Source organism: Polyodon spathula, chromosome 1, assembly GCF_017654505.1.
Source record: "Polyodon spathula isolate WHYD16114869_AA chromosome 1, ASM1765450v1, whole genome shotgun sequence".
In the NCBI taxonomy this organism is placed as follows: Eukaryota; Metazoa; Chordata; class Actinopteri; order Acipenseriformes; family Polyodontidae; genus Polyodon; species Polyodon spathula.
The window spans coordinates 11,751,266-11,773,312 of record NC_054534.1 but is presented as its reverse complement, the minus strand read 5'-3'; the positions used below and the strand labels follow the sequence as shown (position 1 = coordinate 11,773,312).

At 38.2% G+C, this 22,047-nt stretch overlaps 1 protein-coding gene across 2 annotated transcripts in view; it reads left to right on the top strand.

Annotated features, from left to right (window-relative positions):
- LOC121314202 (ADP-ribosylation factor-like protein 15) overlaps positions 1 to 21,696 on the top strand; it is a 99,830-nt gene extending 78,134 nt beyond the window's left edge. For both annotated transcript variants that reach the window (XM_041247235.1, XM_041247227.1), the window contains exon 5: positions 21,231 to 21,696. In XM_041247235.1, the coding sequence (XP_041103169.1) occupies positions 21,231 to 21,383 (153 nt within the window). In that variant the 3' untranslated portion in view covers positions 21,384 to 21,696. The remainder of the gene's footprint in view (positions 1 to 21,230) is intronic.
- Positions 21,697 to 22,047: the final 351 nt, after the last annotated feature.

The window sequence follows — 22,047 nt, the reverse complement described above, 5'->3', positions numbered from 1 at the left end:
CGCTGTAACTCCAAAAAGACCCAGTTGTGATGTAACTCCAAAAAGACCCAGTCGCGCTGTAACTACAAATAGCCAATTACCTAAGCGGCTGGTTTTGAAATGTAAATCTGTGGAATGATGTGGTTAGATGAGGCCAGGCCAAACAAGTACCTCTCTGATTAAGATTGCAGTACATTTTACTCATGGCTATTGGCATTGCGATAACTTAAAATAAGGTCATTGTTCATTAGCAAATGATGATTCCTTTTACTGAGCCTGTTAGACTTAACAAATTCTTCAGCAATCAACATTGATTCAGGTACTTCAGCAATCTCATAACAATGCCATTTTCAAGTGCAGTCCTTCTTGTGGCCATACATTGAAAAGTTTCACAACCACAACTTTCATTTGATTGCAGAAAAGGGTCCAAATGAGTGGCAGTGGCTTCCCGGCACAGACACAGCCTTCACATTGTTCTGTATTTCTATCAGACAGCACTTTCTCTGAAAAGGGTGGTCAGAGTTTTCAGTGCAAGAACATGTATGATTTTGTACCAAAATATGAGTTTTGAGCCCAGACTTCCAAGGCCTGGGTTTCAGAGAAACAATACTGGTGTTGTTTATATTAGGGGTTATAAACTTATAAATTATGATGCTACATGATGAGATATTTACAATGTTAACATGAAATATCATATATAAATGAAATGAAAAGGCATCTACAATTAGGGTAACCAGACATCCCGGTTTAACCGGGAGAGTCCCATTTTCCATCATTATGGTTCATAAATTCATGTTGACAACCCTTTCCCATTAAAAAATGAAACCTACTACTACTACTTCTAATACTGCTACAAAAAAAACTACGTTTCCCAGTGCAGCTGGGCAGTGCCCCACTTCCAGACCGGTAAATATCATTGATTCGTTCTGAATACTTTAAACCCACCCCAACTACTGAGTGACAGCACATTCCTACATTTCTATTGGAGACTCCACTTGTGAGATTTAAAATGAGATTCCAATCAGGAACGGAACTTTGTTCGCAGGATTTAAAGCTGTATTACAGTTAAGATACAGAGGATTTAAAACAGTTGCAGATTGGCGAAATCTAAAAAAAAACAAAAAACAAAAAAAAAGATTTACATAAAACTTGAAAATAGCTAAAAAAAAAATACAAGACACTGAAAAACAGAGTCCATAGCTAAGATAGCTAAGATACAACACTTTATTGAAATGAAAATGGATCTAAGAGGCTTTTCACCTTCCTTGAACATTGGATCACATTCAACAACATGGCAGGATGGAGTGCACGTAAATAAAAAGGGAACCAATCTACTAGGAGAATGGATCCTGGAGGAGGTTCAGAAGCAGTTGAACTAGAAAAGAAGGGGGGAGAAATCAACAAAAAAACAGAAGGGAGACTACATCAAAACAAGGGCAACAACTCGGGTAAGAGCCATTAAATGTATTTATCTAAATTCTACAAGTCTCAAAAACAAAATGTTAGAACTTGAAGCTACTGTACTTAAAAGTAAGTATGATGTGATAGGTGTTACAGAAATATGATTATCTAAGAGTGATGGAGACGAATATAATATTAGTGGGTATACACTTTATAGGAAAGACAGGCAGGACAGAAGAGGCAGAAGGTTAGCACTATACATCAAAAATAGTCTTGAAGCCCAGGTGTTAAATCAGGAAAACAATGCAGAATTAATATGGGTCAGAATAATGGACAAATATTCAAAGGGCATAATAACAGATGCATGCTATAGAACGACAAATTCAGATACCAAGCAAAATAATGTTATACAATGACATTAGAAATGCGTGTAGCAAAGGAGAAGCCATACTAATGGGGGATTTCAACTCCCCCCATATAAAATGGGAAAACCTGGTGGGGATCATGAAAGCCGAAATTGAAATGAAATGATTTAGTCTTTGATTTATGGCGCTCTTAAAATAAGCAAGTCCCCTGGGCCGGATGCAAATCCCCTGGGTCGGATGTGACTACAGTATCTACTCGGTCTGGGTATCATGTGAACACAGTATCTACTCGATCTGGGTATCTGATGTGAACACAGTATCTACTCTATCTGGGTATCTCATGTGAACACAGTATCTACTCGATCTGGGTATCATGTGAATACAGTATCTACTCTATCTGGGTATCTCATGTGAACACAGTATCTACTCGATCTGGGTATCTCATGTGAACACAGTATCTACTCGATCTGGGTATCTCATGTGAATACAGTATCTACTCTATCTGGGTATCTCATGTGAACACAGTATCTACTCGATCTGGGTATCATGTGAATACAGTATCTACTCTATCTGGGTATCTCATGTGAACACAGTATCTACTCTATCTGGGTATCTCATGTGAACACAGTATCTACTCGATCTGGGTATCTCATGTGAACACAGTATCTACTCTATCTGGGTATCTCATGTGAACACAGTATCTACTCTATCTGGGTATCTCATGTGAACACAGTATCTACTCGATCTGGGTATCTCATGTGAACACAGTATCTACTCTATCTGGTTATCTCATGTGAACACAGTATCTACTCTATCTGGGTATCTCATGTGAACACAGTATCTACTCGATCTGGGTATCTCATGTGAACACAGTATCTACTCTATCTGGTTATCTCATGTGAACACAGTATCTACTCTATCTGGTTATCTCATGTGAACACAGTATCTACTCGATCTGGGTATCTCATGTGAACACAGTATCTACTCGATCTGGGTATCTGATGTGAACACAGTATCTACTCTATCTGGTTATCTCATGTGAACACAGTATCTACTCGATCTGGGTATCATGTGAATACAGTATCTACTCCATCTGGGTATCTCATGTGAACACAGTATCTACTCGATCTGGGTATCTCATGTGAACACAGTATCTACTCGATCTGGGTATCTGATGTGAACACAGTATCTACTTGATCTGGGTATCATGTGAACACAGTATCTACTCGATCTGGGTATCTCATGTGAACACAATATCTACTCGATCTGGGTATCTCATGTGAACACAGTATCTACTCGATCTGGGTATCTCATGTGAACACAGTATCTACTCGATCTGGGTATCTCATGTGAACACAGTATCTACTCGATCTGGGTATCATGTGAATACAGTATCTACTTGATCTGGGTATCTCATGTGAACACAGTATCTACTTGATCTGGATATCTCATGTGAACACAGTATCTACTCGATCTGGGTATCTCGTGTGAACACAGTATCTACTCGATCTGGGTATCTCATGTGAACACAGTATCTACTCGATCTGGGTATCTCATGTGAACACAGTATCTACTCGATCTGGGTATCATGTGAATACAGTATCTACTCGATCTGGGTATCTCATGTGAACACAGTATCTACTCGATCTGGGTGTCTGATATGAATACTGTATCTACTCGATCTGGGTATCATGTGAATACAGTATCTACTCGATCTGGGTATCTGATATGAATACAGTATCTACTCGATCTGGGTATCATGTGAATACAGTATCTACTCGATCTGGGTATCTCATGTGAACTGTATTTACAGTATAATCGTAAATCTCGAAAAACTATTCGCTTCTAAATCTTTTGTAGTCATTTCTGTATTACTTTAGTATAAATACATGTTAATTTGGATTCATATGTTTTTTTTCTGACTTTATGTGAACGAAAAGACACACATTTGCCCGTTTTCCCATTGGAAATAGTGATATTTTTAAATATCACTTTTCCTGGTCACAAAAGCAAAGTCTGTGGGGAATAATAGCCATTTTCTATACTTTTGAGGCATAAGCAATTAGGAAATAGCACTTACTACCGAGGAACAAAAAAAAAAAAAAATTTGTTACACTGTGTTATTCTCCTCCAGAGAAACAGGACAGCTGAACATTCTCCACTGCTGTGTAGCCCCTGTTAGTTAGCTGAAGGAGTCTGGAATGTTAAAATTAACCACACGCTCCTGGGTGCCTGTATCCTATATATGCAGTATGTATGGATTATATGAAACAAAGTCCAATGAGTGGATGGATAATTGTGTAATAACAAGTCTGATATTGTGAGAAGCACTGCTATTTAGCCTGTACTGTAAATATCAAATATATACTGTACATTAATGACAGCCTTATTAGAAGAGGTGTTGTAATTTCACACTAAAGCAGGCCATGTTATAAAATGGTTTTATTGTACTTTTTACTGTACAAGCCTGTGCTTCATATGGGGTCTCATTAAAAGGAGACTTGTGTTCTTTGACTCTACCTGCGGCAGAATTCATTAATGCAGCTGTGTCTTTTCCTGCTTAAAACCATTTTGTTGACATGCTAGTGTATTTTAACGCTAGGTTTGTAGTGTGTTAGATACTGTGACTACTTTTCAAATCCTCAGGGGTTAGTTCACTAAAGTAACTAGTGTAGTACTGAATTACAATTTGTATCATATACAAATGCGCTGGTTGGAAGGAACTATGATATTTTAAGAGACAGCAAGATTTTTTTTTTTTTTCCCTCTTTTTAACCATGGAATAAGCACAGACATTTTACAAACAAAACCCTTTCCTGCCACTTATTTCTCACCAGCAGTTGTGTGAGGCTGGAGTGGTCCGACAGGACTGGTCACATGGTGAAAGGCCCTATCCAGGGTGCTTACTGAGATCCTGTGCTGACAGACTGATCATGTACAAGGGCCTTGCTTTGATGACCCTTTCATCATTCACAGGCTGGGAGACGCAACATGCAAGACCTCAGCCACATAGTCTGGAAGACCATGCTGTTCTATGTCAAAAAGAAACAAGCAAAAACAAACCCAACAAAGCCTTGCACAGATTTTGCAAAAGTGCAACACATTCTGGTATTTTTGCCCAATAACTTCAAGGCCAAAAAGAGGGCACGATAAAAAGACTCAGAATGCAAGCTGTTAAACATTCAATTGAAATCATACTATTACTTCTTTCAAATAAAGTCAAGATGACATCATAAAATATTACATTTTTATCACAAGGGTTTAGCATTGCAGCACTGCAGCTAACTATATAAAACCAGGAGAGAAAAGCAGACACTTCTTATAACTACAAGAGGAGCCATCTTTAAAACCAGAAGAAAAGAAGCAGACAGCGCTTCTTATAACTTCAAACTTCTAAATGCAGTGTGATACACAAGCACCACAAGCAACCATGACAACAGTTAGGAATCATGAGACCTTCTAGACATGAATACCCTGCAAAACTGGCAGATAAATACAGTACATATTTCCACTGGTCTATAAAATGATTTACTGGGACATTCTCCTACGGGGAATTAAAACCCTATACCACGATATATCAAACAAAATCATCCCATGCTTTCCAATACAGAAGTTCAAAGAATAAATAGAAATCATTCCTAGCATCTCCTCCTACTTCTTACATTGCATTCTATTTGCATTGTGTATGTGTGTGTCTGTTTTACTGTGTAAGTGTATGTTTTGCTAACACTGACATGGTATAAAACAAGTCCAGGTAGTAGTGCTTTCACAGATTATAAGATAGAGAGTAATACACAGATAGAATATGAATCAATACAGTAGCTAATACTGAGCTTACATGGGATGTTTATACATGCATATACTTCCAAATAAACTTATTTTTAACATTTAGAATATCACAAAAGTAATTGCTTGCATGAATTACATTTTATTGTTGTCTTTTGAACTATAAACTTTGTTTTGTTGGGCCGAAACAGTCTTCCGTGCAGCAGCCCCCTCCCATATTAGTGTGTTTGTGTGGATTGACTCCTCTGCAGCGATCCCCTCCCATATCAGTGTGTGTGTGTGTGTGTGTGTGTGTGTGTGTCTGGATGTCCACTGGGCAATACTGACGGGCAATGCCTGAGAGAAATCTTTGTTCTGCCCTGATCCAGCAACATAGTGGCTTGGCTGTTGGTGGCAGTCCCCAAAAGCAGGTGTTTCAGGTAAGCGCAGGCTGTAGTAAGCTAGTGGCTTGACTCTTGGTGTCAGTCCTCAGAAGCCAGTATTTCAGGTAAGTCGAGCTGTAGAAATCCATTGAAAGTCTCCATGACTTGGTTAATTAACCGATCATGTCTTCGTTGCTCAAAGAAGCTGAGGTCGGCTTGTACAAATCTGAAAGGTTGAGTTTTATAGTGCAAAGGAGGGTTATTGTGAAGCAGAGTTTAAAGTGGTTTAAAAAAATTGCTGTATGCGCGGAGGAAAAGATCGTGTGACATTTCTGTAGGGGGGTCAATCAACAAAGCACCTACACGCATGTAAAAACAAGCGAAAAAACAATAAACAACATGTAGATGTTTATCAAAATGGACAAAATCAGGTAATAAACTTATAAAATTCCATATCCACAAGCAAAATCCAGATACAATAATTAAGCATAATCCGACATGTGCACCTGCATACTCCACAAACTACAAGTTTTGTACTGCAGCATATTATCTTGAATCAAGTTAACTGGACTTAATGCTGGGGATTTGATAGATTTTTCCAGAACAGCTTTACTGACACCATAGTAATGAAAATATCTGAAGGTTTTTTTTTTTTTTTAACTTACATTTCACTTGTCTGTAAGAACACGACATTCCCTGCTATGCTGCAGAAGGCTAATCCATGCACTTTTCTTTACCATGCAGCCATGTTATGATCTTCACAAAACAGGGCAGGTTTGTGGCGGCACGCAAATGAAACCAGTACACTGGTATAATAATCAATAAAATAAAAGTAGAGGTAGCAAATTCGATCTAATTTCATGAAAGTTCATAGTCCAGTTTGTGGCGTTTCTCAGCTCAATGTTTACTGAAAGTGGGATGAATTTTACTTGCACCACGTCAAACAAGAACAGAACAACTCAACAAAGCCTGTGATAAATTAGAGCAAATGTCAGTCTCAGTGATTAATTGTAAGTGAGTGGAGCGAATTCCTGTTAATCAGCCAGTGATAACTTAAGTTGTCAACTAAGCTGATTCAGTTCATTCTTTTGATGAAAAACAAGATCCGTGTTTTGCATCAATAGTAAGACTTTACATAAGTGTTTTATTATGTATTGCTGTTTTTTTTTTTTGCCAGTATGGCATACCGCCCACTTTAACCACTGTTGTGAAGTCATATACATACAGTAGCACTGCAGTAGAGGAGGAGCTGGGGTTTGTCTAATACGGACAGTGTTATTTATATACCTGATTTTAAGCTTTCTCATTCATCTCATTGAAAAACAAGTCAAATAGTGGAGGGAGACATAGGTGTACGTGGTGATCAGTCCCATACATTTCTGTACTGTGTATTGTTCCTTTAACCACAGTGTTGCTAACTGCGATGCATATTCTTAACCCCTCCTAGACCACTTTTTACAGGAAAACTCAATGCAGACAGCCGGGGAGGGCTGACAGTCTGCACTGCTTTCCCACACATCTCAGTCGATGTCCTGAACCTTGACTTGGAGGGACCAGTTTAGCGCAGTGAGTGGGGAACTCGATCTCCAAACCTATTCAATGCGGAGCTCCTTTTGAGGAGGGACCTCCAGTTGTGGTAATTGTTTGACAGGCAGTAGATGCAGATAGCTGTCCAATAAGGACAAAGTCAAGACTTCCGAACTCAATTCACACGTGACGTGAGTGTGCGTCAAATACAGATCTGTTAGATTCGGTGATATCTCTGAGCTCATCCACAGCTCTGAGATCTTCTGAGATATTATGGTACACAAGACCTATTTCTAAGACCTGCCCTAGGTAGAAATAGACAATTCACAAGCAAACTGTGTATTTAGCTCTGGCAGGATTTATATATATTAGTCAAATTATAAAATATAAATCATAAGGCTGTTGTTTAAGAAAAATAAATAACAAATTGTTTAAATAACCAAGTGCATAACAGATCTTACAGAAATCTTTTTTTTTTTTTTAATTATTCCATTAAGCTTCCTGACACTACTTTATTTCCAAATTCACCTCAAATGGTGCAGCTTTAACTGCCATCTCTTCAGTTATTTTATACATTGACCGCTGAGCTGGTAAATCTACACATTTACCAGTTAATCTATCCGTCTCTGTCTGTCTATCTATCTGTCTTTGTCTATCTATCTATCTCTGTCTATCTATCTCTTATAGATGGATGGGTTCAATTTTGTTGAGTTTTTTCCTCTTATAGATGGATGGTTTAAATTCCTTTTATTTAAAACAAACAGGTAAGAATTCTGTCTATAAAGAGTAGTTTTGATTTATTTAGTTAATTCTGATTAATTTGATGTAGTGAAGCTGTGCCTCGCAACAGGCCTCCATGCTTTGTGCGTGTTCACTTGCTCAGTTGTGTTACGGTTAGTTCATACTTCTGTCGCAGATGAATGCGATACGTCAGACACAGCTATAAAAGCTGTGCCCTCCAACCATGCAGAAAATGTTGATGTTTTTCAACGCAGACGCATGAGAAAAGGCTGCATGACTTTCCAAAACAGATAACATGTCGCAAGAGTGTAGATGACATAATTCCGACATTCGTCTCTGACCAGAAGTGATATCTGAGTTTGAAGTACGAACCAGCCTTTAGGCCTGTGTGCTTTCTCTCGCTCAGTTGTGTTAGGCCTGGTCTGGCCAGATCAGCCCCTTCAGAGCAAGTGAGGGGAGCCAGTGAAGCCACACATGCAGATGAGCAGTGACAGTAGCATGGTGGGTACTGTCACTGCTGCTCTGCATGTGTGGCTTCACTGGTACTGCATCCTGATGTTAGTTACTGTGAATCAGTGATCAGGCCAGGCAAACACACCGTTCCTGTGACCTCCTGTACATGCCTCAGGTTAACATCAGTCAAGGGGCTATCATGCAGTTATGCTGTTGTGCCTGAGCTGTTTTGTTCCTTAGCAATGCCCAACAAGGATTTCCACATATTGTATAGTATGCATAGTGTGGACTGATTTCCACACACTGTACAATATGCATAGTGTGGACTGTGTATAATCCCCAGGCAGACAGTCAGTTTGTCTGCCAGTATTACCAGGGCTTGGATCCCCAGTGGAAAAATAGACTCTCTCTTTCTCTCTGTCTGATGTAAACATGCATGTCTGTGCATTTAGAGAAGCTCAGTTCTCCTGCTCATTCTGAGCTGGCTCAACACCATCGGCATATTCACTGGGGCAGCTGTTGAACGTCCTCCTTCTTCTGCCCAGTCTGTCAGATCTGATCAGGGGTTGGATTTCTCTTTCCTTGCAGGAGAATTTATATTGCAATGTCTCCCATGCAATATGTATGTTAAAGTCCTGAACTGTGGGCAGTGTTCCATGTTTCGTAAACAATGCCCATTCTGGTTAGCGTATTGCTCATCTGTTTAAAGTGCACTGACAATGTTAAATATGTATGCTGTTTTGGATCCTGGAGCACACCTCTGCCAGTGAGTTAATTTGTTACTGAACTTCTGAAGTTGTTAGAGAGGCACTTCTTGGTTTTGTCACTGACAGTTCCATTAGAACATTCAACACCTCTGTGCAAAGGACTTTGAGGTGGAGGTCTGCAAGGCAGCACTGTGGCTGTCATATACACTTCCACAAGCTACTACAGAATAAACCTGCATTCTGCCATAGGGAATCGCTTTATTGTTTCAAACATGGTCGTCTTATCTAGTCTGCACACATTTATTGTTTTAGGGAATCAAAACTGAAAGATTATTTATGGAAGCCAAAAAATCCCAAATGAACTGGTTAGAAGAAAAAGAACATTTGTCAAAGGGAGCTAACATCCGGTTTACAATAATACAAAAACACATTTATCAAGAGGAGCAAACATCCGGTTTACAATAATAAAAAACACATTTATCAAGAGGAGCTAACATCCGGTTTACAATAATAAACACATTTATCAAAGGGAGCAAACATCCGGTTTACAATAATACAAAAACACAGTTATCAAGGGGAGCAAACATCCAGTTTACAATAATAAACACATTTATCAAGGGCAGCTAACATCTGGTTTACAATAATAATAAACACACTTATCAATGGGAGCTAACAGCCAGTTTACAATAATGTGCAAGTGTTTATTGATGCCTGAAGTAATATTGAAATTTCAAGTGCAAATGTTTAATGATGCTTGAAGTTATATTGAAATTTGAATACTGAATATTGAACACTGAGTACATATGTACTGACCTATACAAATTTAACTTTTTACCCCTAATCATTTTCAGTTTATGGGATGCATCTCTGTGATGTTCCCATATACTCTCATGTACTCTCTACAGATAAAATGAAAATTTGGAAATTTAGAATGAACAAATTAAAACAGATAAAATTTCATGGTAAATGCATTTTGGGTTATTTAAGCAATATCGTTTTGGTGTGTAGCAGACCATTTTACAAGTGATAGTTTTACAAGCCGATGTTTCAGACAGGGTAATTGGCGGTCTCTAATATTTGAGCGCGGCTTTCACTCATTAACTACTCCCAGTGCTGCTCATACGCTAGGCAATCATCACTGTAAACACCAAGGAGGGACCAAATTCAAACACACACCCAGCAAGAACACAGCATTATTGAAACAGACCCAGAAAGAACAGAACCTTATTGGAACAGACCCAGCAAGAACACAGCATTATTGAAACAGACCCAGCAAGAACACAGCATTATTGAAACTGACCCAGCAAAAACACAGCATTATTGAAACAGACCCAGCAAGAACACATCATTATTGGAACAGACCCAGCAAGAACACAGCATTATTGGAACAGACCCAGCAAGAACACAGCATTATTGGAACAGACCCAGCAAGAACACAGCCTTATTGAATCAGACCCTTATTGAAACAGACCCAGCAAGAACCCAGCCTTATTGAAACAGACCCAGATTGGCACTGATCTTACATTTTAAGATAAAATCGGGACACCATCCAGAACAGGAAAACAATAATACTAAATATTAATAAGCATGATTATTCTGCAAATACTTGTGTGTCGGCTATAAACAAGTCTGAAGTGCCAGTGCTTCAAACAGAATGTATCCCATTGATTGAGATAAAAGCATCAGGTACTCTGAGTAGAATGAATGTTTGTAAGAGGATCACAGTTAAACTCAAAGGAAGTACTGAGGGTCAGTGCTTAGAACTTGTGCCTAACCTGTATACTGTAAATAACCTTGAAGCAGAAATACATTGTAAGTTTGTTAAATGTGCCAGTGGCATCACATTGATGATGTAGTGGACTGGAATTCAGAGGCACTTCTGTATCTGTAACTAGGAAGACGTGACCCATGAAATGTCAATAATTACTTATTTATTGCACCCATTTATAAATGAGAAAAACAAACCCACTTGAGAAATAGGAAGCACTTGAGGTTTAATAAATGTCTGGATGTCCTACCAGCTGAAGTGATGACATCACTGCTGCTTCTGTTCATTAAAGAAATTGGATTCCACCCTGGAAAGAAGGGGTGATGGATCAAACTGCCCCTTATTTTTCCCTTACTTTGGATTTTAAAATATCACTGCATTGTTATCGATTGACACAATGGTGTCACTGAATGTTTGTGTATGACATCATTACAGACACATGTATAGGATGTGAAGCGAATCTGGTAATAGGAAAATCGAAGCCAATCAAACCTGGTGAGGTCTTAGTGGCGCTCTTAGGATGTGTAAAGGTAATGGTAAGCTGAGCTCACTGCACTCTACAACTACTCCATGTTGTGATGTGACTAAGAGGGTCAGTAAATCCCCTGGAGGAGAACACCTGAAGAAGTTCTGTCGAGTTAAAGAGTGGCAGTATTTAGATCTGCTGTCGCTTAGATCATTAAAATAGAGGATTTTCATCTGTTCATCTGTTTCTTTGTTTCCTTGAAAGGAATCGGGACACAGTCATAGTTCAAATGTTTTTTTTTGTTTTTTACTTCTTTACCCTTCAGCCACAGAGCAATAGCTGTATTCATCTACAGTTGACACAGCTCACTTATTGCAGATCTAGCATCTAAAGTCTTATCTGCAGTATGTAGAAACTTGAACTCATCTATTAGACAAACTATTCTCCTATTTCTAATGGGTTTATTGAATAATGCCAACCCTGCTATGATGTCTAGACTAATGCTGGCCTAAAGGAAGAAGTCAATGTGTACAAGATTGGTTCTTTGAACCCAATGATTTTTTTTTTAGCTGTACAGTATGTTTCAAGTAGCCTTGTGTCCGTGGCCCAGGGCAATAGGTTCCAATATGTGTGTCTGTTCCTAAATCAAATTCCCCATTTCATTTATTAAAGCTTATTTTAGAGGAAATAGGAAATCATTCAGAGGTCGTATCATTATTGAGCATTTTAAAAATACCAGCAAAATATTGGATTTTATTGTCTGGTGATTGAGTGAAAATAGATGTGCGTGTGTGCAACAAAGACTTGCTGTTTACTTAAGAGGGGGAAATGAGGATCACCTGGAGTGTAATCCTGAGCAAACTATTCTTATGTTTCAACACACAGTGATTATATTTCCTTGTTACAGGCAAAATACCGAAGAGCAAGTAATCTGGGTCTGATGTTCAGGCTGTAGAGTCTGTGTCATAAAAAAAAAAGTGTATTCTACTCAATCAGAGGCTGGGCTGCTCTGCAGTGGTGTGGTCCCAGGCAGGGAGACTCTATCAGGGCTGGACTGCTTTGCAATGCTGTGGTCCCAGGCAGGGAGACTCATAAGAACATAAAAAAGTTTACAAATGAGAGGAGGCCATTCGGCCCATCTTGTTTTGGGTGTTAGTAACTTATTAATCCCAGAATCTCATCAAGCAGTAGCTTGAAAGACCCCAGAGTGTCAGCTTCAGTAACATTACTGGGGAGTTGGTTCCAAACCTTCACAATGTCTCCTGTTTTCAGTTTTGAATGCCCCTTTATCTAATCTCCATTTGTGACCCCTGGTCCTTGTTTCTTTTTTCAGGTCGAAAATGTCCCTTGGGTCGACATTGTCAATACCTTTTAGAATCTGGAATGCTTGAGTCAGATCACCGCTTAGTCTTCTTTGTTCAAGACTAAGTAGATTCAGTTCTTTTAGCCTGTCTGCATATGACATGCCTTTTAAACCCAGAATAATTCTGGTCGCTCTTCTTTGCACTCTTTCTAGAGCAGCATATGCTTATTTTGTAACAAGGTGACCAGAACTGAACACAGTATTCTAGATGAGGTCTTACTAATGCATTGTACAGTTTTAGCATTACTTCCCTTGATTTAAATTCAACACTTTTCACTATATATCCAAGCATCTTGTTGACCTTTTTTTTATAGCTTCCCCACATTGTCTAGATGAAGACATTTCTGAGTCAACATAAACTCCTAGGTCTTTTTCATAGATTCCTTCTTCAATTTCAGTATCTTCCATATGGTATTTATAATGCACATTTTTATTGCCTGCATGCAGTACCTTACAGTTTTCTAAATTAAATGTCTTTTGCCATGTGTCTGCCCAGTTCTGAATGCTGTCTAGATAATTTTGAATGACCTTTGCTGCTGCAACGGTATTTGCCACTCCTCCTATTTTTGAGTCATCTGCAAATTTAACAAGTTTGCTTGCTATACCAGAATCTAAGTTATTAATGTTGATTAGGAAGAGCAGAGGACCTCATACTGATCCTTGTGGTACGCCACTGGTTACCTCGCTCCATTTTGAGGTTTCTCCTCTAATCGGTACTTTCTGTTTTCTACATGTTAACTATCAGGGCTGGGCTGCTCTGCAATGCTATGGTCCCAGGCAGGGAGACTATATCGGGGCTGGGTTGCTCTGCAATGCTGTGGTCCCAGACAGGGAAACTCTATCAGGGCTTGGCTGCTCTCCACACTTGGCTCACATTATATTGATGTTTTTAATGCCGTCTGTATGGCAATAAAAGCCCTTCTGCATAATTTGACACAAAAACCAGATTTTTGCTCAATCAGAAAAGTTAATGGAGGTATGCTACTATATGTAGGTAAACAGAACATTTGATTCTCATATCACTTTTCATAATGTGTAAAAGTCAGCACCAAAACATATGCAGTACCATTATGTATTTTATTTTTTTTATATTCCATTTGGCATGTTGTTTCCAAGTGAACACAATTGTGTAAACATAGAGAGTGGACAGCACTACATCATTGGTAACGGTTTTCCCATAAGGATTATAGGCCTTTGTGTGGAGAGCTGTCAGTCATGGTTATTTTATCACAACTTAGAAGTGCCAGTACCTTCTCGGGGTTTGGGCTTTTCATTTTACTCAATCAAATGATACCAGATAGTCCTCCTTGCAGAACAAAAATCATATTGTCAGTTGAGGATTTCCTGTGTATTTAATAAACTGCAGCGCAGGTATGAGCCAGCGGGGCTAGAGGTCCAGTACACTCTTGTATTGCACACTGCATGGGCTTTATCTGTGCCATGTACAGCTGTGGACAAAAGTGTTGCACCACCCTGTAGAATTAACTCATTGTGCTCCATAAAGTCCAATGAAACCTGCTGAAGAATGTTATGTTAACACCTTGAGTTACGTACCGCTTTGTAGTTTCTCATATACTTAATGCAAAACTGACAGAAATTTAAAAAGGTGACATTTTGAAATCGAACATGAAATAATGTATGATTATGATAGCTTCCTGTAGACATTTGCAACATCATTTTGTAGTTTCTTTGGTTACATGATGTTAAATAAACTATCTAAATGATGTTTACATATATGAAGAATCCGGGTATTGCTGCTCTTGCTCAGTGAGGCGGAGGGTCCCACGTTCTGGGTTACAGCGTCACTCTTATTCAAGAATACACCTTTAACAGATTTAATGAGCTTTCCTGGCAGAGCAGGCTTCTGCATTGACTCCCATTGACCTGGAACAGGCTAGACTGGGTGACCTCGTGCTCATTTCAAAAGCTGTCTGGATATTTCCTGAGGGAGGGAGCTTATGTCTGAATGGAATTATGCTTAATCCCTGAGAAACGGGTTGATTATCTGCAGTTAACGACGAAGTCAAAGGGCATTAACTCTACCAACGTCTCTTTAACCATTAACCATTGCTTTATTAACAACATGTTATCTCTTAATAGGTTTTCCTGGTTAAATGTTGTAATTAATAATTAAATAACATTTTCAAAAAGGTTGATGGCATCTAGAATTATATATGTGCTCTTATTTTATTTTCTCTGTCTGGCAGAGAACAAACATATTAATTGGGTTAGCGTGTGAAAACGGATAACATCCCAATTATTTTCAATGTAATGTGGCATGCCATGGGCAAAAAAAAAAGCATCAATATTTTTAACTCTTTTTTCCCAGATTTAATTTAAATCTTGTATTTTTCGGGTGGAGCTCATTTGCATACAAACACCAGATTTAGCTGGCCAGTTAAATATTTAGCTAAATGTTAAATCTTGTAACTAGATTTATAAATTATATCTGAATGTACACATTTAAAAATATATTTCACAACATTTAATAATCTGGGGATAAAATGCAAGATTTAAATTAAATCTGGAAAGACATGTTAAAATATTAACACTTTTTTTTACACATAGCACCCCATAATGTTATCATTGAATATTTTCAACAAACAAATCTATACACCCATCAGAAAACAAACAAATCCATCAGAAAACAAACAAATCCATCAGAAAACAAACAAATCTACACACCCTTCAGAAAACAAACAAATCCATTAGAAAACAAACAAATCTACACACCCATCAGAAAACAAACACATCTACAAATCCATCAGAAAGAAAACAAGTCCATCAGGAAACAAACAAGTCTATCAGTAAACAAACAAATCCACACACCCATCAGAAAACAAACAAATCTACACACCCATCAGGAAACATGCCTAACAACAACTCTGAGCAGTACTTTTGTTGTATGTGCATTGTATTCCTGGTAAAATAATTTGTGTTGATGTTCATGTTTGCTTTCTATTTTCAATAGGGCTTGATCTCTTGTTCAGAACAATGAATCTGTTCACATTCAAGCACAGCGTAGAAAATGCTTGCTTTGCTGTTGAGTAGCTCTCCCTGCAGGCTCATAACCCTCCAGAAGGGGGGGGTGTGACAAACACTCGAGAGGGTGAAGGTCTTTCAGGCTCATGTTACCCAGACACATTTGTTAACACTGTTGGGTCTCTTCTGTTGAGATCTGACACCATTATAAAGACACAGACTTTAAAGACAAGTTACATTATAGGTTCGGACAGTAAGGCCTTGTATAGAAACAATGTTATGCAGTCTTTTTATGAGCCAGTATAAATTGATCACATTTTGAAAGTTTTCTTTGTTTGGTCAGGGGGGCATGGCATTTTAAAAACAAGTTTAATAAAACTAGCAGGTAATTGGCAGCCTGGTTGAGGAGGTACTGACCCCTCGACATGCTGATAGAAACTGTGTCCTGGCTGTTTGGGGTCAGAGGTCAGAGTGCTAAGTCTAAGTCCAGTGTCAGAGGTGAAACTCCCCATAAATCTGGAACTCTTTGAGAAAGTGTGATGAAATATGGCGGTAGTCTTTATGGTTGGGTGGCAGGCTTCCAGAAAGCTGGATGGGGTTTAATGCAGCCCTACGTCTGAGGTCAAGGTTGCCTGGTGTGTTCTGTTCACGTATTCCTGTGACAGCCAGGAGTTTCATTTAGACACAACATCCTCAAAAAAATGAGCTGGGTTCTCCCTAGGGCTTGTGTCTGTTTTCATGAATTAATTTGAAACATGAACAGTGGTGATCCATGGATGAACAACATCTATGTACAATAAAACAATAATAGAAGCAGTTTCAGACAGTTCTAACCATCATGTGTATATTATTATTGATTATTATTGTTAAGATTTTTGTTTGTTTTTTCTTCCCAAAACTTTAAACTGCTGCTGCTTCGAAGCTGTGTGACTGATCAGGTTCTGACTTGGCAGCTAAAAAGCTGGATACATTGTCTGTCAGATGCTTGCAATTGGCGCCGTGACGTATTTTTCGATAAAACCTTTCAAAATCTTCTTTTTGGGAACCGGTGAAGCGATTGCTCTGAAACTTGGCAGATATCATCAGCATTCAAACCCGCATCAAGTTTTTGAAGCAAAAGTTGCTGTGATAAATTTTAATGTCAAAATAGCTCCCACAAATCTTATCGAAACGCGTCCCTAACAACAAACTGCTGCTGTTTGAAAACCATTTGTTCAACAAACTGCAAACTTGGTAGTTGTCGTCCCAGTAACAATGGATACAAATATGTGAAAATGGTGATGTTTTATAAAACAAGATGGCCACCACTTATACATTTACATTTGAAATTTAAACCTGTGTCAGTTGACAAACAATTTACTTTACTTACTCCAAGCTTCGCAAGTATTTTCCCTGATACTGTATCAATACAACTGACTTTTAAAAAATTGTGTTTGCTGGAAACAAAAATGGCCATTTGACGCATTTTTTAGAAACCTTTCGAAATCTTCTTCTTGGGAACCGGTGAAGCTATTGATCTGACACTTGGCATATATCATCAGCATCCAAACCCGCATCAAGTTTGCAAAGCAGAAGTTTCTGTGATAAATTTTAATGTCGAAATGGCTGCTGCAAACTTTAACGAAACACGCCCTTAACAGCAAACTGCTGGTATTTGAGCACTGTTTGACCAACAAACTCCAAACTTGGTAGTTATTGTCCCTGTAACAATGGGATACAAGTACGTGAAAATGGTGATGTTTTATAAAACAAGATGGCTGCCAGTTATACGTTTTACATTTGGAATTTAAACCTGCATCAGTTGAAAACAATTTACTTGACTAACTCCAAACTTCACAAGCATCATCCTTGACACTGTAGCAATTCATCTGACTTCAAAAAAAATGGTGTTGACCTGAAACCAAAATGGCTGTTTGAAGCATTTTTTTTTTTTTTAACTAAACTTTCATCTTCCAGTAATTACTTAAGTGTTTGATACTGGTACTGGGGCTTGGAAGCCGTAAAACTGCCGGGGAGTTCTAGTAATTATTATTTTATAGTATTTATTATTATTATTATTATTATTATTATTATTATTCACATGCCAGCTGTCAGTGGGAAAAATGATAATTAACCTTTTGGAACCCGTTGGTGAATGAATGATTGCATATTTCGTAATATCATATCACAGGCAGTACAAATTACTGGAAGTGTTTTGCCCCAGACGTATTTCTTTTTACATATTTGTAATTCTGTTTGTACTACTGGGACATTTGGCATTCTACTTGTACACTGTTGCTGAAAAAATGGCATGCAATTCTGTCTCTTGGCAACCATTTGTGTAATTATAGTGGCAAGAAAGTTTAAAATTGCTTTTAAAAAAAAAACAAAAAAAAAACAAAATAGTGTATTAGTCAATAAATAAAAAGTCATGACAGTGTCTTGGGAATATAATTCGTTTTTTTGGCAAGTGTTACTACTTGCTTAACACTGAAAGTAGCATGTGTTAGTTTATTGAATTATAAAAGCACTTTTATTATTTGTGGAGCTCTTTAAGTATTCTTCTACAGAATAGTGTAAGCTGCATTTAGCAGTAAGATTTATTTGTCCACACTTGTTTCAAATGAAGATTGTACATTCACCATATATATATATATATATATATATATATATCTATATATTATATATATATTATATATATATATATATATAATATATATATATTATATATATTTTCTAACGCGTTGAGAGTTGCAACTAATTCGTTTGCCCCTTTTAAAATAGACCCAGGACACAGAAATGGAATTGATTTAAGTGCTGTCGCGCACTTTTAATAAACACCAATCAAATAAATTAAACAAAACAAACAAACACCTAGCTCCTTCTTGGAGCACTAACTATACAGTCTGGAACCTAACTCAAACAGGACAGCTAAGCTGTTTACCTGTAACTCAAACACAAAACTGGCACGGTTTAACACAGCACTTTACCTTGACTGCTTGGAAGCAGACCACAACTTCTGCCTCCCTACACACACCAGCCCTGAACAAACTGCCTGTCGCTCTTAAATACCCTGAACCTGGCTCTAATTTACAACTACCACCAGGTGCAGGGGTTTACTAAACAATAACACAATTAAGCAATAAAAAATTAAACATGAGCTCAATAACACCCAAATGAGCATTTTCACATGTTTTAGCAGGGAAGGATTTTAACCCCCTCCTTGCTGCCTACCTTACTATATATATATATATATATATATATATATATATATAATATATATATATATAATATTTCTTGTTGTTAAAACATGACCTGAATATTCATTGAAAATATCTCTGTTTTAAAAAAAACATTCTTCAGACACTTTCATTGGCAGTGTGGTTTGATTAGCTCTGATTTAAGGGTAATTACCACAGACTTGAGTTCATTTGTATATGTTAACAGCAATATTAGTACCAATTGTGTCAATTGTATGGAACAAAAACTAGACCTTGCCTTGACCATCTCAACATGATTACAAAGACCAGACAGACTAGACCTTACCTCGACCATCTCAACATGATTACAAAGACCAGACAGACTAGACCTTACCTCGACCATCTCAACATGATTACAGAGACCAGACAGACTAGACCTTACCTCGACCATCTCAACATGATTACAAAGACCAGACAGACTAGAACTTACCTCGACCATCTCAACACGATTACAAAGAGACCAGACCGACTAGACCTTACCTTGACCTTCTCAACATGATTACAAAGACCAGACAGACTAGACCTTGCCTCGACCATCTCAACATGATTACAAAGAGACCAGAAAGACTAGACCTTACCTCGACCATCTCAACATGATTACAAAGACCAGACAGACTATACCTTGCCTCGACCATCTCAACATGATTACAAAGAGACCAGAAAGACTAGACCTTACCTCGACCATCTCAACATGATTACAAAGACCAGACAGACTAGACGTTACCTCGACCATCTCAACATGATTACAAAGACCAGACAGACTAGACCTTACCTCGACCATCTTACCTTGACCATCTCAACATGATTACAGACCAGACAGACCGGACCTTGCCTCGACCATCTCAACATGATTACAAAGAGACCAGACAGACTAGACCTTACCTCGACCATCTCAACATGATTACAAAGATCAGACAGACTAAACCTTACCTCGACCATCTCAACATGATTACAGAGACCAGACAGACTAGACCTTACCTTGACCATCTCAACATGATTATAAAGAAACCAGACAGACTAGACCTTACCTCAACCTTCTCAACATGATTACAAAGAGACCATACAGACGAGACCTTACCTCCACCATCTCAACATGATTGCAAAGAGACCAGACAGACTAGACCTTACCTCGACCATCTTGACATGATTACAGACCAGGCAGACTAGACCTTGCCTTGACCATCTCAACATGATTACAAAGAGACCTGACAGACTAGACCTTACCTCCACCATCTCATCATGATTACAAAGACCTGACAAAGTAGATGTTACCTCGACCTTCTCAGCACGATTACAAAGAGACCAGACAGACTAGACCTTACCTCGACCATCTCAACATGATTACAAAGACCAGACAAACTAGACCGTGCCTCCACCATCTCAACATGATTACAAAGACCAGACAGACTAGACCTTACCTCGACCATCTCAACATGATTACAAAGACCAGACAGACTAGACCTTACCTCGACCATCTCAACACGATTACAAAGACCAGACAGACTAGACCTTGCCTCCACCATCTCAACATGATTACAGACCAGACAGACTAGACCTTACCTCGACCATCTCAACACGATTACAAAGACCAGACAGACTAGACCTTGCCTCCACCATCTCAACATGATTACAGACCAGACAGACTAGACCTTGCCTTGACCATCTCAACATGATTGTCTGTAAAGATGCCAGACAAACCATGTGAACGGCAGTATCCCAGAAAACACAACATTTATAAACAGTACCGCACTTCTTTATGAGTGCCCTGCCATGTAATGTTGTGTGAAAAGAAGAACATACATACATCAATGGTATGAACCAAAAGTGAATAAAAACACAGCAACTCTGCTTCATGAAGAAAAATTCACACATTCATTCAGTTTCCAAACTTGCAGCTATTAACAGCCCCCAGTCTCCAGGGTTGTCAGGCCCATTGCATTTCACAAACACTGCATTCATCCCCAACAATCAAAAACAAAAGCAAACTACCAAACTACAAAACAATGTCTTGGCTCCTCATTTTTATCAGTACTGACATTGGACTGAAACGAGGTTGTTGAATATCTATCTATTTCTATGTTGTTCTTGTAGATAAAGAAGTATTTTGAGCTGGAGCCCCTGGCCCGGGGGAAGCGATGGATTCTGCAGCCCTCGTCGCTGGAGAACATGGAGGCAGTAAGAGAAAGCTTCATCCAGCTCATCGGCCAGCTGGAAGAGAAGGATCTGGAGCCTGGAAGAGTATGACATGTCTGGAAATCCACACCGATAGCACAAACTGTCCTGAGAAACACATCCATGTTTAACTGTACTGTATATGTCGTTGTGTACGAGTGGTGTATGTGATGGTGTATTTTAATATAACTGGATGAGATCCTAAAAAGCCACTGGCAACATATTCAATCCATTTTAAATTAAATGTAAAAATAAATAAATAAATACAAACTCATACTACTAAACTAGAAAAAACTAAATCTTGTTTACCACTATTTGTGCTATTTTATTTAAACTGTGTAGAGAAAATAACATGTTGGGCATTTGTTGAAATGAAACTTTTTCTCTGTGAGAGGGACAAATCGTTAGCTGTATATAGATATATATTATATATAATCGTATATCGTCATGTAATATATATATATCGGCCCATATATTGATATAGATATATATATATTTAGCGAGTAAAATTATCGTTACTTTTAGCAAATCGTTACGAGTCTAGATCAGATGTGAATATGTATATACAAATTTTTTGGCCAAAAGTTTTGCATCCCCTAGAAATTTAGGATTGAGACATAATTGATTAAGTATAATGTTAAATTAAAAATATTGAATACATGTTGCTAAATGTTCCTTATGAGCATAGTCTAGAAATCAAAGAAACTACAAAATTATATCGCAAATGTCTACCGGA